This window comes from Nothobranchius furzeri, chromosome 13 (genome assembly GCF_043380555.1).
Source record: "Nothobranchius furzeri strain GRZ-AD chromosome 13, NfurGRZ-RIMD1, whole genome shotgun sequence".
NCBI classification, from domain to species: Eukaryota; Metazoa; Chordata; class Actinopteri; order Cyprinodontiformes; family Nothobranchiidae; genus Nothobranchius; species Nothobranchius furzeri.
This window is the reverse complement of record NC_091753.1, coordinates 55,522,129-55,539,302: the sequence shown is the minus strand read 5'-3', so window position 1 is coordinate 55,539,302 and position 17,174 is coordinate 55,522,129. Positions and strand designations below refer to the sequence as shown.

General features: G+C 44.7%; 2 protein-coding genes across 7 annotated transcripts in view; both read left to right on the top strand.

The window, feature by feature from the left end:
• Positions 1 to 471: 471 nt before the first annotated feature.
• Positions 472 to 13,645, top strand: spint2 (serine peptidase inhibitor, Kunitz type, 2). Its single transcript, XM_015950907.2, has 10 exons — positions 472 to 1,006; positions 1,734 to 1,904; positions 4,530 to 4,634; positions 10,300 to 10,323; positions 10,570 to 10,731; positions 10,807 to 10,869; positions 10,967 to 11,134; positions 12,233 to 12,277; positions 12,747 to 12,855; positions 12,961 to 13,645. Exons 1-10 carry the CDS (start codon positions 580 to 582, stop codon positions 13,052 to 13,054), a joined length of 1,368 nt encoding a protein of 455 aa, XP_015806393.1. The 5' UTR covers positions 472 to 579; the 3' UTR covers positions 13,055 to 13,645.
• Positions 13,646 to 15,172: 1,527 nt separating this feature from the next.
• The window catches only part of atg16l1 (ATG16 autophagy related 16-like 1 (S. cerevisiae)), a 28,245-nt gene continuing 26,243 nt past the window's right edge, over positions 15,173 to 17,174 (top strand). For 4 of the 6 annotated variants that reach the window (XM_054742425.2, XM_054742424.2, XM_054742423.2 and 1 more), the window contains exons 1-4: positions 15,173 to 15,603; positions 15,695 to 15,880; positions 15,975 to 16,068; positions 16,231 to 16,333. In XM_054742425.2, coding sequence (XP_054598400.1) covers positions 15,775 to 15,880; positions 15,975 to 16,068; positions 16,231 to 16,333 — 303 coding nt within the window. In that variant the 5' untranslated portion in view covers positions 15,173 to 15,603; positions 15,695 to 15,774. The remainder of the gene's footprint in view (positions 15,604 to 15,694; positions 15,881 to 15,974; positions 16,069 to 16,230; positions 16,334 to 17,174) is intronic. The other 2 variants (XM_054742422.2, XM_054742421.2) reach the window with 2 other exon arrangements.

Below are 17,174 nucleotides of genomic sequence, written 5' to 3'. Positions count from 1 at the left end.
GCCCACCCTCAGAAGAGAAATGGGAGGGTGAACGTTCACTCAGACCAAGTCCGCCAAACTAGAACAAACCCTCCTGCCGGACTAGAATCAAGCTCACTCAGGAATCTTTTAATTATGTTTGTAAAAATAAAATTTTGTTTGACTTTTGACAAAATGTTTATCAAATTTATTTTATTTCATGTGGTTAACTTTATTTTCAATATCTTATCATATTTAATAAAAACTCTCACAAGAAGTCTCCTGATAAATGAGTTGGATTTACTGGTGAAGCTCAGTCAAGATTCCATAACACACTAAATTGAGGAACTAAATTTTTTTGTAAAACAGAAACAGAAAACAAATCCAATCTCACCCACAAGAAGCTGCTAATTACCCGCAATGCTCGGGTTATTAATGGTTAATCGATTTTTGAAGTAGCCTTCTTCCGTGTTTTGCTACTTGCTGGGGGCGGGGCCACAGTGACTTCACCTGTTGTCACTCAGGTAAACTTAAGTGCGACACAAACGCGCTCATAGGCGGAAGTCAAGTGTCGGCGGGCCAGATTCTCTCGTTTCTCTTCATTTCATTCATCTTCGCAGGATGTTGCTGAAGGTGTTTTTGTTGAGTTTTTTGGTCCAGTTCGGATCTGTTCTCAGCTGCGAATGGAACCAGTCCACCGGACCGAATCAGCGTCTGAACGTGTCCTCCCTGACCGAGGGCGCGCGGATCCTGGGCCCGGACATCGAAGTCTTGGATCCGGAAGGCTGCAAGGCGGCGTGCTGCGCCCATCCGGAGTGTGACCTGGCTCAGGTGGAATTCCCGGCGGACAGGACCCCGCTGTGCACGTTGGTGAGCTGTGTGAGCAATGGGCTCGACGTGTGCGCGCTTCAGCCCAGCTCCCACGGCTGGGTGTTCCGGAGAACGCTGCCGGAAGCCGGAGGAGAGTCACCGAAAGGGGAACGAAAGCTGTCTGTCGTCCCGCTTCAGGAGTCCCCGGGGACACCGCGGAGCAACGACTCAATCAACGGTAAGGAATCACTAATTAGTGATGATTGATCACGTGGTACTGCGGTCTGTCTGACCGGTGATGGAGCGTTTCCGGTTATTGAACAGTTCAAGTTCGGTTTTAGGGTGACAGGGCGTGGATCGACCTCTCCGTCCAGTAATTGTCAAAAAAACAAACATCTTTACTAACCCTTTACTGATCAGCTGATCATTAATTGGTCCTCTTGTTGACCGGAAGTGAGGAGGAGAAACAGCTGATGATCAAACTGATAAAAGTATCGAGACCTCGGACAATTTCCGGTGAAGAGGAATCCTGATTTTCCTGTAATGTTTTCCACTCCTTCACCTGTTGAGTCACTGCAGCAGGTGGAGGAAACGAGCTCAGGTGTCAGAGCGGTTCCGGTCCAACTGGTCTCTCTTGTTTCTATAAGTTCAGTCTTCATACCTGAGGGGGCGGAGTCTGACTAGAGACACAAACGCTGACCTTTGTTTCTGTTTATTCAAACCAGATTACATTGTTCTCGTGTGTGTGTGTGTGTGTGTGTGTGTGTGTGTGTGTGTGTGTGTGTGTGTGTGTGTGTTGCTGGACTCGAGGCCACTCCCATATTTAGGCTGAAGGTTTCAGTTCTGATTGAAAAGTAGAGTTTCATGTTTCTGTCTTTATTGTGAGTTCTGCTTCAGATTTCATCAAACGGCTACTGAACTCGACTCTAGATCGGTCTGATTTGGCCTCTGTTGTTTTGTTTCAGTTTTCTGTCGTTTGCCGATGAAGGTGGGACCATGCCGAGCAGCTTTCCCCAAGTTCTTCTACAATGTGACGAGTCAGAACTGCAGCGGCTTCATCTACGGCGGCTGTGACGCCAACGGCAACAACTTTGATTCTCGGCAGGAATGTGAGGCGACCTGCAGAGGAGTTACAGGTCATTGAAAAGCTCACTCATCTCTCCGTTCTCCTCTTTAATTGTGCTCCGTGTTGGTTTTCTAATAAAAAAAACACATGTCCACACATACTCAAAACTGTGTTAGTGTAATGTCCCTTTTCCTTACTGAACAAGTTCTGCTTAACTTGGCTCAGCTCAGCATGGGTTGCTTTTCCAAGGCAAACTGAGACATGACTCTAGTTACTCCACCCCCCTTGGAGGAGAAAACGGAATCAAACGGCTCGGAGTCACGCGGTGGGGAAAAGGGGCATGAGTCCGATCAGCCGCATAACAGAGGTTCTGAAACTCTGACATCAATCAGTGCGTTTACATGCAGCCAGTAACCCTTTTAAAACCCGAATATTCACAATAACCCGGTTCCGCAGGTCCTTGTAAACACTGCCAAAAACCCGGATATGCTCATAACCGGGTTTTAAAAACCCGGTTCCTACACCTGGGGTAACCCTTTTCTAACCCGAATGTTTGGTCGTGTAAACGCATATCGGGATATCCCCATCAAAGCGTGTGTTCTGCGCATGCTCTGTTCGCAAGGAATCTTGGTCTTTTGAGTAGCGAGACGTCTTGTATGCACCAGAACACCGGAAGTTAACAACAAGTTGGGAGCAACATGGCGAGTCGCGGCACAGCACCACACTTTTGGAGTGACGAGGAAACTAAAGCGCAAACAAACGCGGTCGCTATCTCTTCCGAACTGGGAAACATGTTGTTTTCACGGATACCGGAACAAGAAGAACCGGAAATGACGCATATTGCGTCTGGACGTAGTCCATACGTCCTGACGCTACCCCAACGTCTGCATTTAAATCGGGTTATGCAAGTTAGAGGTAACTCTTTCTATTTATGCTTGTAAACGAGTTATTCTGATCAACTCAGAAACCCGAATACCGACCTTAACCCGATCATAACCCGGATATTGGCTGCATGTAAACGTAGTCATTCATTATTCACCCGACTAGCATCTGGATTAACCTCTACAGCTAATTAGCATTAGCCGACACATAAACAAGATTCCACTTTCCAGAGATGTTCATGCAGCTGAGTGTGGTTCATGCTGACCCAGAACAGAGCAAACTAGAGGTGCTGAAAAAATCGATTCAAGTCTGAATCGGGATTCTTATTAATAAAGATTCAGAATCAATTCCAAGAACTCAAATATTTGGCGTGTTACAGGTTTGAGATGCACTTTTTTGATCTTTGTTAGGAGAGTCGGTACTCCGATTACTTTTGTGGTCCCATAAATTGAGATGATTTATGTTTGAATCTGCTGATAAGAGGGCACTTGAATGTCATTTTTTCCATTCTCAGAAATTTGAGATATTCTCATTTATTTTCTAAGTTGATAAATGAGTACTCATGATTACTCATGTAACTTGTTTCTACACATACTTAAAGTATTTGACCGTATTACTTTCAAAGCTACTGTTAGGTAACTACAGATTTGTTATATTTTACAAGGTAAGCAAAAATAAATGTTGCCTTTTGGTCAAAAGATTGTTTCTGTTTACAGTTTTAGAATCGCTTTATTTTACATTGTAAATTAGCATTTTTGGAGCACGACTAGTTTAAAGTCAAATAAAAACGTCCCATAGCTTTAACTAACTTGTACAACAAAGTAGTTAATCCTGGAGCTGACGCTCTTTGTTAATACTGATTGTGAATCGATTTAACTTGAGAATCGATTCAGAATCGAATCGGTACCCCGAGAATCGGAATCGAATCAAATCGTGAGTTGCTCTGAGATTCACATCCCTAAAGCAAACTGTTCCTTTCTTTCAAGGTTGGATCAAAGCTTTGATCTCCGCTTACGTGCCGAATGAACTTTCTGTGGTCTTGTAGGTCAGATCAGCTGACCTGGTGGTGGTGGTTGACGAGGGCTGTTCCCCCTGAGGGTGGAGGAACCTTAGACAAAACAGAACCAGAGCCGAGGCTTGAAAGGGTTTAGATCTGACAGATAAACCCAGCAGGCACAATGAGGTGTAGGATCAGGTTCAGTGCAATCCAAAACTGGATGAGGATCCATGTGAACACAGCTGCTCCCAGTTTAGATTACATAACCAACCAAACATCACCAGCCAGGGAGCGGTCCATACAGAACCAACACCAGAAAGGATGGGTCCAGACAAAGACTGCTCTGTTTCTTTAGCAAAGATCTGTAGGTAAACAAAGGGTCAAAGTTCAACTAGGAACTCTCTGACCTGAGACTTGCCTTCAGTTGTTCATCACACAAACAGAATCTCATTGGGATTCGCCGTAACTTCGGATCAACCAAAATCCCACTGAGAACTCGATCCTCAGGAGGCGGGCGGACCAACGAAACCCAGGAAGTGCCAAACTCTGAACATTGGATTATGTGGAATCACCTCCATCAGTCAGGATCTGGACCAGAAGCTGCTTTGGTGTGTTCTTGCTGTGTTGAAATTCTAATTCCATCTTTTAGTTCTTTTAAAACACACAAAGGTTTTATTTACCTGCAACGTTTCGTTGCAGGTAAATAAAACCTTTGTGTGTTTTAAAAAGAACTAAAAGAAGGAACTATGCTGTGAAAATAGACAAACTAAGTGTGTGTGTGTGTGTGTGTGTGTGTGTGTGTGTGTGTGTGTTTAGGTTCAGTTCTACCTGAAGACTCGACTCCTGCGCCTCCTCCTCAGCAGCCTGCCGCTAAAGCTCCTCGAATGGCTCCTGCTGAGTTTGCTGCCCCAGAGAGTAAAGGTAACTCCCCATTCATCAGTCACCATCAGCACACCTGTCCTGGACCGGAGGGTTTCCTGTTGCTGACGGTAGAGCTGCAGCTACGAGCTACAGCTTAAAGCCTGATTCATGCTTCTCCGTCAGCTCTGCAAGGGACAGACACTCACGGATTGACGGAAGCGTTTTGCTCTCAGACTTCTCCGTCTCGTGGAGAGTGTTGCAAAGCAATTCCCCGCCAGGACAACCGAGGGCGTAGCGCTGTTCTGTGGTATCCTGTCATGTATCGGACCAAGATAGTGTGTTTATATTGTTTTTTTGTAGATAAGAGACTTTTTAACACGGACAAATGTGTCTCTCATCCTCCTCCATCTCTTCGTGCGCTCGCCACCTCTAAACCCACGTTTCCTGTCATTTCCGCCCACAAATAAAACGCTTGCTGCGCATCTTTTCACTCCTCCAGTCACGGTGAATTAAACGTTCATATTTTTAGTTTTTTTCGCGAGGTATTCTTCAAGCTTCTCCGTGTCTGCCGCCAGTTATCCTCTGCTCTCTTTATGTTTTTGAGGGCGCAATGCCGGCGGTGTAGACGACAGCGGCGTCCTGACCAATCACAAGCTTGCGTTGTCCGTCTCGACTGTCGGATGTTTAGAAAAGAGAGCTCAACTCCGTCCGTCCTTGCAGAGCTCTTTGGCAGGTACGCAAGGACGTTGCGTGTCTCCGCACTGACGCAGACGGAGAAGCATGAATCAGGCTTAACACGACCTTAAGGTTGGTTTATGCTTGACGCATCCGCAAGGTCCGCGCGGCGAAATTGCGTCATTTTAACAACCACACCCCTCCACCGCGCCTCTGCATGGCCCAAAATTTACGCAACGCGCACCTAGGAAAATTTCTAACCACGCGGACGGTCGGACACGGAAAAACATGGCGGGCCGGCAAGAACTAGTATGGCAGAGGTTCGTAAATACAGACATTTGTATGATTCAGCTCTCAGAGATCACCGCGATAGAATAGAATAGAATTCAACTTTATTGTCATTGCACATGTACAGGGCAACGAAATGCAGTTTGCATCCATCCAGAAAGTGCTTTAGCCGTGATATAGATGTATTACAATATATGTTAGCAATAATATAGATGTGTAAGTATATTACAGAAATTGATCTATTACGTATGTTGTAATGTACACGGTATGAAGTATGTTATGAATATTCTATGACTAAGTATGTACAGGCTGTAGTTAATACAAGCAGTCCATGAGTTTAACGTGGGTCATATGTCAGGAGGCAGAGTGATCAACATGTTAATAATTCTTGGAGAGAAATAGTCGGAAAAGACGAGGACGCGGTTAAAAAATGCTGGAATGCAGTAAACAGTAATTTTTACTTCTAAGGTGTAGTGTTGGATGCATGCTGTAGAGCTCCATGCTGCCCCCTACAGTTTGGGAGAATAGTGGCTCACCGCAGAGACAAGCCGCATGAACCATAAACGCTGCGAGTTGTGAAGCGCGTTCCATCCGCGAGCCGCATCACCAAGCGGAAAGTGAATGCGTCTAGCATAAACCAAGCTTTAGAGGGAACTCTTGATGTTGCCGGCTGCAGATCTTATTTTAAAAATACGAAAACTTTAAAGTAATTATTAAAATGTGTTACGGATATTTTTTCAAACAAAGCAGCAAAAAAAAAAAAAATCTTTCAACTTAAATATAGAAAGCTATTTAAAACAAATTTGTCCAGTTTCTGGCTTCAGTGCAGATCAATCGTCCGATTAATCCTTTATGCCCTAGGCCTTTTTTCTTTGGGCCCTGGCGCCTCCCAATTGGAGTTTCATGTCCCAAGTGTCGGTGATTGTTTGCATTCCCCGAGCACAGCTACAGCTACAATCACAACAGTTTAGATTGTAAACAAAGCAATTTTTGGAATTTGATACGTTAAGATAAAATAATACTTGAACTTTGTTTTAGAAGAGCTGCCCTGTGTGAACGTGCTGACAGGATGGAGGTTGTGAGTTCAAATTCCATTTAGGAAATTTAGTCATTTGTTTAATTTATTCCAGGGGTCCTCGACTAAATTTGTTCAAGGTTTTTTTTCTTCCAGCAGACACCAGAGAAGGCCAGATGCTCTTCTAAAATAAGTTCAAACATCATTGTATCTCAATTTATTTAGGCCCGAGCAGCGAAAGCGCTGCGAAGGCCTATTGTATCTGCTCTGTTTATTTTTCTTCCGCCAAGTAAATTGGCTTTTTGAAGGCCTTAACATACCCGAAAACTCAGGAATTTTTGCAGACTTGTCAGGCGTGGTGTAAAATTTTGTATTTTAAAGGTCCCAAAAATATTGCTATAAAACTAGCTCCACAGCGCCCCCTAGAATGTGAAAAATACCCCCCTCCATAATCCTTAGTTTGTCGTACACTTGTAGTACTCAACAGTCCGCACAGAAAAGCCTCTTGCAACCGTGGTCAACATCAAACAGGAAGTCGGCCATTTTGGTTTGAAGTGGTGATTTTGACCCCGTTTTGGCCGTTTCTAGGGGCCGCTTCTGATATATTTTGATCTTTTTTCGCACGATCATCTCAAAAGTTGTGGGAAATTGCTCAGCAGGGAACTTTATGGGAGTTTTCAAAGGAGGGCGGTGCTGTGGCGGCACGGCGAAGTCAGGCGTATCGCCGTGGCCATACGTTTGCCTCCAATTTTTTCATTTCTAAAGATATCGCCAAGAAACTTCTGGTGAGTGATCCTAGTCCGGCCCCCCAAAAAATCTGATTTGAAAATCTGGTGGGCGTGGCCTATTTTCTTAATGGCGGCCCCTAGGACTATTAAAACTGTCAGCCCCAAGCTGTGCTTTGACTGAGGATTATGAAATTTGGTACACTACTGTAGTGTCTCAGGACCTACAAAAAAATCTCTTGGAGCCAAGCGCAAAGTCACATAGGAGGTCGGCCATTTTGGTCCAAGTGCTCGATTTAGTGGATTTCACACACGTTGTTTTGAGAATGATGCCCCGTCGCCCTTTTCACCGATCACCTCAAACTTCTGCTCTATACTCTTAAGACATAGGGAAAAAATTCAGCCATCGGATTTTTCAAAAGTTGAAAGGTGTGGGTGTGGCTAAGCCTCAAACTTTGACCTGTCTCCACACCACTTTTTTCACAGCTCCCTGTAGGACTCCTTTCACCCAATCACCAGCAATCTCTGGCAAATAGCAGTAGACAAGTTGAGGTCACTTGGTCTCCAGTACTGGCAGGTTTCAAAAAAAGGCGGGGCTTTAGGAACATGGCGAAATTTGCCATGGAAATACGTTTGCCTCTCATTTCCTCAGTTATCATGATATCGCCACGAAATTTCTAGTGACTGATCCTAGTCTGACCCCCAATAGAAATGAGTGTATAGGTTGGTGGGCGTGGCCTATTTTCTGAAATGGTGCCCCCTAGGACCATTAAAACTCTCAGCCCCAAGCCATGATTTGACTGAGGATTACAAAAATTGGTACACTAATGTAGTGTCTCAGGACCTACAAAAATTCTCTTGGAGCTATGCTTAATCATGCACAGGAAGTCGGCCATTTTGGTCTAAGTACTCGATTTTGTGGTTTTCGCACATGGCGTTTGGAGAGTGATGCTCCGTCGCCCTTGTCAATGATCGCCTTCAAACTTCTGCTCTATACTCTTACGACATAAGGGAAAAATTTCAACTGTTGGATTTTTCAAAAGTTGAAAGGTGTGGGCGAGGCTAAGCCTCAAACATTGACCTTTCGCTACTAAATTCATTGACGTAATAACTCCCATGCACATGATCAGATCTATATCAAACTGTCTATGTGATCACTGACCACATGTCAAGACAATTACAATGTGGACAGCTGACATCACCTAAGCCCCGGCCCCTGACAACAGGAAGTCAATTGTTTTATGGTGAAACGCCCATATTTGTCCCCTCTAATTTAGTCAACATGACACTAAGGTCATGCACTGTCTTCATGATGCTGTAATGACCATTCAGTTCTGATAGCTTTCCAGATAGGGAGGGGCTTTGATGCCATGGCGAATTCTGGGGTAATGCCATGACCTTACGTTTGACTGGAACTTCCACAAACCGCCTCCGATCTACACGAGAGTGAACATGGCAATCAACAATCATGCCCTTTAGCCAATGAGACACAAATGGTTGAACTTTGTATAATATAACCACAGGGCCCCCTACACACCTTTAAAACTGTAATAACTCCTACAGACGAGGTCGCAACTGCACCAAACTTGCTATGCGTCATCACACAAAGGCACCCAACACAATCCTATGGTCATTGGTTGATATCACTTTAGCTCCACCCCCTGAGAGACATTAGGCCCTGAATAACACATTCATTATGCACTTCACACCAAACTGCATGCAAATGATTGTTGTGAACCTGCAAACTGCTCCATGGGATATGTTCCTAAATTTGGGACAGCGCCCCCTAGATAGAATAAAACCTTTAACTTTTACAAAAAGCTCCAAACTATATCAAACATGGTGGGAGTCATCACACAACTGCAGTCAACACATGTATGTTCTCACTCGTTCAAATCACTTTAACTCCACCCACTTAAAGCATTTTGCCTCTAGATGACCCAAGCAACGTTTGATTGATGCCAAATTAACAGAAAACCATCTTTGATGACCAAAGATGACCTCTATGGGATTTAGTTGTAAATGGTCACAGCACCCCTAGATAGGTTCAAACTTTTTGTACTTCTAAAGACAAGGTCAGAATGGCATTATACTTGGCTTGTGACATCACATGACTGCACCAAACACATTGATGTGGTTGTTGGTTCAAACCCCTTTAGCTCCACCCCCTTTCGGCTCTCTGGCTCTAGATAGCGCACATGTCTGATTTATGCCAAAATAACAGAAAACCACCTTTGTCAACCAAAGCTGACCTCAATGGGATTTTTCTGTAATTGGTCGCAGCGCCCCCTAGATAACTTTAACCTTCAATAACTTCAAAAAACGTGGTCAGAATAGCATTAAACTTGGTCTGTGTCATCACACCACCAGTGTGGTAAAGATAAAGTGTCCCCTAGTGGTGAGATTTGTAATTTGATGGTGGGCTCAGAGGAGACCTTGAGTCAGGGTGAGGTGCGAACGAGGACACCGTTCGTGGTTTCTGGTGTCGGGGTGGTCGACGTTTATGTTCTGTGGACGTGACCGGGTGCACCGGGCTGCCGGCCAGGCCGGAGCGGCGTGGAGCTGCGAGGGCCGAACAACACTGCTTGCAGCTTTAATTACATTTTAAAATGGCCTTGTTTCCAATCTGGGCTGTTTGATTGTGGTTTTAGTTGTGTTTGGAGAATGTGGACATTTGTAGATGTTTGGGACATGAAACTGTGGAGGCCCCCGATTAGGGGGCGTTAGGGTTAGTGCTTTTGGAGAACGTTTGTAAAACATCCCCCAGATGTCAACATCCCACTCCTTTGAACCTAAACTGATCCATATAACCAACATCTGTCCAGCTGCTCCACACTTGTAGCCGCTGCCATGTTTTCAGCTGAAGAACGCGCAGCTTTATAGCTTCATTAGCCATCGTGGGTGGCCAGTATAGTCACCATTTCTACCGTACGCGGTTTACAATGCCCACTTCTACTCTGAGGTGTCTTGCTGAGGTCATGATGGCCAATAAGACTCACCAGTGGTTTGTTTGTACCTGCAGAGCCACCAGCTGACCTGTACTACGGTAGGTAGCACCTCCTTTTTACACGTTTTGGTGATTTTTTTTTTTTCTTAATCTCTGGGATCTACAATTTTTCCTAGACCTGGTACTTGGAATCCTGCTCTGCATTTTTAAATGTTTCCTCTCCCCTGATTCAAACTTCCTGTTCAGTGTTTTTTCATGAAGTCCGGCTCCTGAAACGATCAGGACCATGTGAGCGGAACTGTGTGGGTTTTAACAATCTTTACCTGTGTGATACCGTCCAATCAGAGCTCTGTGAGGCGAAGGTCGAGGTGGGTCCCTGCAGAGCGTCGATGAAGCGTTGGTTCTTCAACAAGGAGACGGGGAGCTGTGAGCTGTTCTTCTATGGAGGTTGCAAAGGAAACCAAAACAACTATGAGACTGAGGAGAGCTGCAAGGCAACCTGTGCAGGTAAAGCATCTGTCTTTCTGTGTTCAAGTGAGACAGATGGTCCTGCTGTGTGTCACAGGTGTGTGTCTCTTCCAGGTGCCGCAGTCCTGCCGTCTAAGAAACATCCAGATGAAGACCAAAGTCACGGGGACATCAGAGGTGAGACAGTCAGACGTCCTGAGGGTTGCGCTACAGACGCCGTATCAGATTATCTGTTTGCGCGATGCATTGTGGGTAAATGCTGGATCTGTTTCAGAACACTGCATGTTGAGACCCGAGACTGGACCGTGTCGCGCTGCCTTCCCTAAATTCTACTACGACCCAGACTCCACCTCCTGTAAGAGTTTTGTGTACGGCGGCTGTGGCGGTAACGACAACAACTTTGAATCCTTGGAGGACTGCATGAAGAGCTGCAGCGGAGACGGTAAACGCCCAATTAAAAGAAACTTTCATCGTTTCCTGACAAAAACAGGGACTCTGTTGGGGTTCTGGAACACTGCGGACTCTGTCCAGCCCAGAAATCTCTCTTATGCAGAGACGATCCTTAGACGACCTATCGGATTGGTTCTTCTAGTAGACACGTTCAGTGCGTTTACATGCAGCCAGTAACCCTTTTAAAACCCGAATATTCACAATAACCCGGTTCCGCAGGTCCTTGTAAACACCGCCAAAAACCCGGATATGCTCATAACTGGGTTTTTAAAAACCCAGTTACTACACCTGGGGTAACCCCTTTCTAACCCGAATGCTTGGTCGTTTAAATGCATATCGGGCCATCCCCATCAAAGCGTGTGTTCTGCGCATGCTCTGTTCGCAAGGAATCTTGGTCTTTTGAGTATCGAGACGTCTTGTATGCACCAGAGCACCGGAAGTAAACCACAAGTTGGGAGCAAAATGGCGAGTCGCGGCACAGCACCACACTTTTGGAGTGACGAAGAAACTGAAGCGCAAACAAATGCGGTCGCTATCTCTTCCGAACTGGGAAACATGTTGTTTTCACGGATACCAGAACAAGAAGAACCGGAAATGACGCATATTGCATCTGGACGTAGTCCATACGTCCTGACGCTACCCCAACGTCCGCATTTAAATCGGGTTATGCAAGTTTGAGGTAACTCTTTCTATTTATGCTTGTAAACGGGTTATTCTGATGAACTCAGAAACCCGAATACCGACCTTAACCCGATCACAACCCAGATATTGGCTGCATGTAAACGTACTCCGTATGAGAACATCCATCTCCCAGCACTGTCTCGTTTTAACACGGGGCTTCTTGTGGCTCAAACCCAAAACAAGGAATATTTTAAAGGGGGTGTGGCTTCCAACAAACAGGTGTTCATTGGTGTGACAGCATTGATTCCCCTTTGACATTGCTCAACAGAAATGCCTCCATATGGTACCATGAAATGTTAATTATAGTCCCAGTTACCCAGAACCCCAAATATCTTGTAAATCATGAAATCAGTTGTTGGTTTAACCCCATCCGACCTGTGTGTCCATCCCACTTGGTCTTGCCTTGCAGGTTCACCTGGCAGACATGGCACAACACGAAGCCAGTGGACTGCAGGTGAGCTTGTCAGATCTCGATTGTCTCCTACCTTCATGACTTAGCGCTTTGGTTCACTTCAGGTTATGATTCAGTTTCTTGGTGGTTGACAAACCACATTTTGAGGGTGTGTGAATGGATGAATGATTCACTGTAGTGTGAAGTGCTTTGGAGTCCTCTGACTCTGAAAGGTGCAGGTCGGTTATCATTTTATCGTTATGACGGGCTCATTGGATTTTTCAGGCTTCGCAGATGAAAGAACCAAATATCATCAGGACATCAATAGAAATATTGTGTAATAATTTGATCCAATGGAAGCAAATGTAGAGTAAAGAGAATGAGACCATGCACTGAACCCTGAGGAACTACGTTGGCTGTTTCTGGTGTTATAATGGGAATGGGGGGTGTTCCAGGTGGGGCTTAACCCCATCACTCAATATTCTCTTTTAGTCTTTTCCCACTCAGATCTTCATCTTTTTGTTTTCTGCAGCTTTCTTCCTCTTCGTAACTCTGGCTGTCATCTGCACTCTTCTGCTGGCGACCCTCATCATCATCACTCTGAGGCGCCACCGGCTGTCTCGTCGTCCATCCTCAGTCAGGTACTGATGTCTATGGGAAAACTGCAAGTCACATGGCCATGAGTCTTCCAAGTGGTACATGCCTTCCTGGTGTCTTACTCGAACTTGTCTTTGTCTGTCTCACAGCGATAAGCAAGAGCTGCTACCAGACACAGATGAGCTGTCCTCTCTGGACTCGATGACTGTCCCTGAAAGTCCCAAACCAGAACTAAAGGCCTGAGGAGGCTCTTGGGCCATCAGGGAACTGATCCTTCCTCCTATTTTGTCTCAAACATTCTTCAGGGTTACAAATGTGATCGGAGGTCAGATCAAAGGCGGCTGCAGTTCTGGGGTGAATCTCATGTTTCTGCTAACATTAAATGTTTTTCTCCACAGCATCTGAATGTTGCTCAATCTGCTGATTATTATTTTTTCTATCGCCTATTTAAGTCGGCTTCAGGTCAAAGGTCAGAATCAACCTATTAATGATCAGCTTTCCTTAGATGGATTTTACTGATGTTGAATTGTAGATTTTATGTTTTGCAAAGTTAGCTTTTGTTCTTTGATTCAATCGGGAAGCTGTTTGATCAGTTGTCAATATTCTGTGTGATCAAGGTGTGGGATTAATTATTCAATCAGATGTGTGTATTGATCAATCAACTTTGACTGTCAGGTGAAACGTAACGTTCAATAAATTATGTGAATGCTTTTTCCCATGATGCACCTGATCCCTGAAGGCAGAAGTTTGAATGAATCAATTTTATTGTTTGTTGAATTCTTCAACTCGTTTTTATTTATCACATATGAAAATAAACTTTTATTTCCTCTGAAAGTGACTAAGATGTTTTTATTGTGATCAATGATCTGATCGGGAACAGATGAATACGACTGAGCTCCTCCTTTACTTTGAAATTCCAATCAGTTCATGATCAGTGGGATTGTGTCAGGGTGGGTTAAATATCTAATGTGTGTTTCAGGTGTTCATCACATTTTGATAAATCAATAGGTCAAACGTTGGCTTTTATCAGAGAAAATGTTACAGTAAGCATATCAACTGTTGTCGTGTGGTCAAAAACAACAAACAGGCTAGACTACTTCTGTTTCATTACTGTCCTAATAACGACAATTAATTTTCATCAATTTAAAATTGAACAAAATAGAACTGCTTGTTGGGAAGTAAATTTCTAACAAAATTTTTTAAATGCCAACATTTTTTTTAGGAAAAATAACTACCTAACAAGTCAACTAATAGTGTAATATTTGAAGGTGCAATATGTAAGAATGACATCCTGTGGTCAAATTGAAGTAATGCAGTCCTTTATATATATATATATATATATATATATATATATATATAGGTGTGTGTGTGTCTGCTTTGTCTTCTCGATCCCCAGTGAGTCGTGGAGGATGACTGCTTATACTGAGCCAGGATTCTCAGGAGGTTTCTTCCTGTTAAAAGGGAGTTTTCCTCTCCACTGTCGCTGCATGCTTGCTTAGTATGACGATTGCTGTATAGTCACTGACACTCGTCAGTGACTTGATGCAATTTGCTGGGTTCCTTATATAGGAAACATTATTTCTGATTGGCTTAATGAACTGTGAATTGGAATGTTTATTATGTGAAGTGCCTTGAGATGCCTCTTGTCATGATTTGGCACTATATAAATTAACTTGAATTGAATTGAATATATATATATATATATAAACAAAACATCACTTTTTCCTCACTGCCATTATGTGAGTTGCATGGCTGTTACAGATCAGCACCAGAAGATTCTAGATGACAAGCGAAGAAGGGTCATAAGCGAATAAGTCGATAAATACATCGTCAAATCTGGTGTTAGGGCTTTTGAGTGTTTTACGGTAGGGAGAGATGACGACATTACAGCAGTATGTCTCTGGCATTGGTTTGCTGTTGGCTTGTTATGGTTTGAACAACTCAATAAAATAAATAAAATGCCACAATTGACTCATTCACTTCCAATACAGTTCAGTTCACCACGCCATTCAGTAAAACATTTCCCGTATAAGGAGTTGTAATGGTAATTGAAATGGTAGAGTTTTATTTGCTCCTAAGTCACCAGGAGCATTGGTAGCCTTTAGCCTTACTCACATAGATGAAAACAAACGATACTGTAGTTATAAGTTTAGAGTACAAGAAATTTCTTTCTCCTGACATGACTGAAACAGACTGATTATGCTAAATTCTTGCATATTGAGAATCATACTAGTAAAATTATAATTGTATGAAATTCATCTTTTATAAACTGTTAAACATCTCTGATTCAAAAATGGGTGTTTTTTAAAATATTTTTCCATCCATCCATGACGACCAGATGACAGCAGAAAAGAGCCAAAGTGACGTAACTGTGTTTCCGCCCGGAAGTGTTGTCCAGAGCCAAAATGGCGCAACAGCTGCAGCTGGTTTCGGTTCAGGTGACAAACGGTACCGTTAAACATTCAGATCATTGAGAGACCGGAGCGAGGTGACCGGAGAGCCGCACAAGGCCTGCCACCCACCGGACCGCGCACGAACGCCGTGAGTGACGTCATTGCTCGGTGTGGAACATGCTAGGCTTTACAGCTAACACGCTAATGCTAACGTGTTGAGTCACCGTGATTTACCGGGAGTTTACCGGCTGCGGAAGTATGAAGGTTGGCTCATAGCTCAGTTAGACTGTTATAGTATTAGAGGTGACCCGGTAGGATCTGGTTCAGGTTCTGTCCGCAGAACATTGAGCCAACAGTTCGCGGTCTACCGTGCAGCTCGATGAGCTTCGAGCAGAACAGGTAAGCTTCATCTCACTGATCACGTGATCGTGTGCAAGTATTCAGATGTTCATTCTTTGTTAGCATTAAGTCACGTGCTTTCCGTCTTTAGTCCTCGACAACGGAAGGTCAGTTAAGGTGGTCCACAGGGTCCTGTTCCGGATACCTGTTACCTGTGCGTTTCAGGTTGTGATGGCTGAGCGAAGGGTGGAGTGCACTTGGAAGAGACACATCTCTGAACAGCTTAAGCTCAGAGATCGAATTCAGAGACACACCTTTGAAGAGATTGTCCACCAATGTGAGTCAAGACCCCCCCCCCCCCCCCCCCCACACACACACACACCACACACACCTGTGTGTGTGGGGGGTGTTTACAGTAACTTGTGTTTCAGATAATCGTCTCCTGGAGAAATCCGACTTGCAGAACGTCCTCACAGAGAGATACCAGGTGGACAAATATGAAGTTCAGAGAGGACATGAGGCCAGGTGAGAGGTCAGTTAGGGACGAGTTGAGATGCTACAAGGTGTCCCATCGTGAAACCATACATCCAGGTGTTCCCATTAGGTTTAGAGGTAACAAGCTTACCTGGAGCAGGTGAGTTGGCATCCTCTAACTCTGTCTCTTTCCTGTCCCCTCTCATGTCTCAGTCCCTCAGACCCATCTCGCGGTGAGCTCCAGCAGCAGGAATTGGCTCAAATGAAGATTCGCCATCAGGAGGAGCTGACGGAGCTACACAAGAAGCGAGGAGAGGTCAGTGTCTCTGCCTGTCCTACAGCTGTCCTTCTGTGTCTCTGGAGGTTGTCTACCTCACCCATATGGTTGAATTTGGGCCACAGGCACAGTCGGCTGCCTCTAATTTAACTGTTTACATAAATAAAATCACAGAAAAAGAAGTTTCATTTAATAATTATTCCAACAAGCAGTTCGGTTTATTTATGTAGCGCTAAAGCACGACAAGAGTCGCCTGAAGGCACTTTGCAAAGTAAACATTTAGTAAACAGTAAAAGTTTCAGATTGAGGAGGAGCAATGTGGTTTTCGTCCTGGCCGTGGAACTGTGGACCCGCTCTATACTCTTGCAAGGGTGATGGAGGGGGCATGGGAGTTTGCCCAAGCAATCATATGTGTTTAGTGGATTTGGAGAAGGCTTATGACCGTGTCCCCAGGGGCACCCTGTGGGGGACGCTCCAGGAGTATGGGGTGGGTGGCTTTCTGTTAAGGCCCATTCAGTCTCTTTACCAGAGGAGCTTGAGTTTGGTCCGCATAGCCGGTAGTAAGTCGGACCTGTTCCCAGTGAGGGTTGGACTCCGCCAGGGCTGCCCTTTGTCACCGGTTCTGTTCATTACCTTTATGGACAGAATTTCTAGGCGCAGCCGTGGTGTGGAGTGTGTCGAGTTTGGTGGCAGGAGAATCTCGTCTCTGCTTTTTGCGGATGATGTGGTCCTCCTAGCTTCATCCAGCTCTGACCTTCAGCTCTTGCTGGGTAGGTTCGTGTCCGAGTGTGAAGCGGCTGGGATGAGGATCAGCACCTCCAAATCTGAGACCATGGTTCTCGACCGGAAAAGGGTGGCTTGCCAACTCCGGGTCGGGAGA

Excerpts from the sequence above, each read along its gene's own strand:
- spint2 (XM_015950907.2), top strand. The coding sequence starts at position 580 with ATGTTGCTGAAGGTGTTTTTGTTGAGTTTTTTGGTCCAGTTCGGATCT. Across the intron at positions 4,635-10,299 it reads TGCTGCCCCAGAGAGTAAAG|AGCCACCAGCTGACCTGTAC; the intron begins GTAACTCCCCAT and ends TTGTACCTGCAG. Across the intron at positions 12,856-12,960 it reads CGTCGTCCATCCTCAGTCAG|CGATAAGCAAGAGCTGCTAC; the intron begins GTACTGATGTCT and ends TCTGTCTCACAG.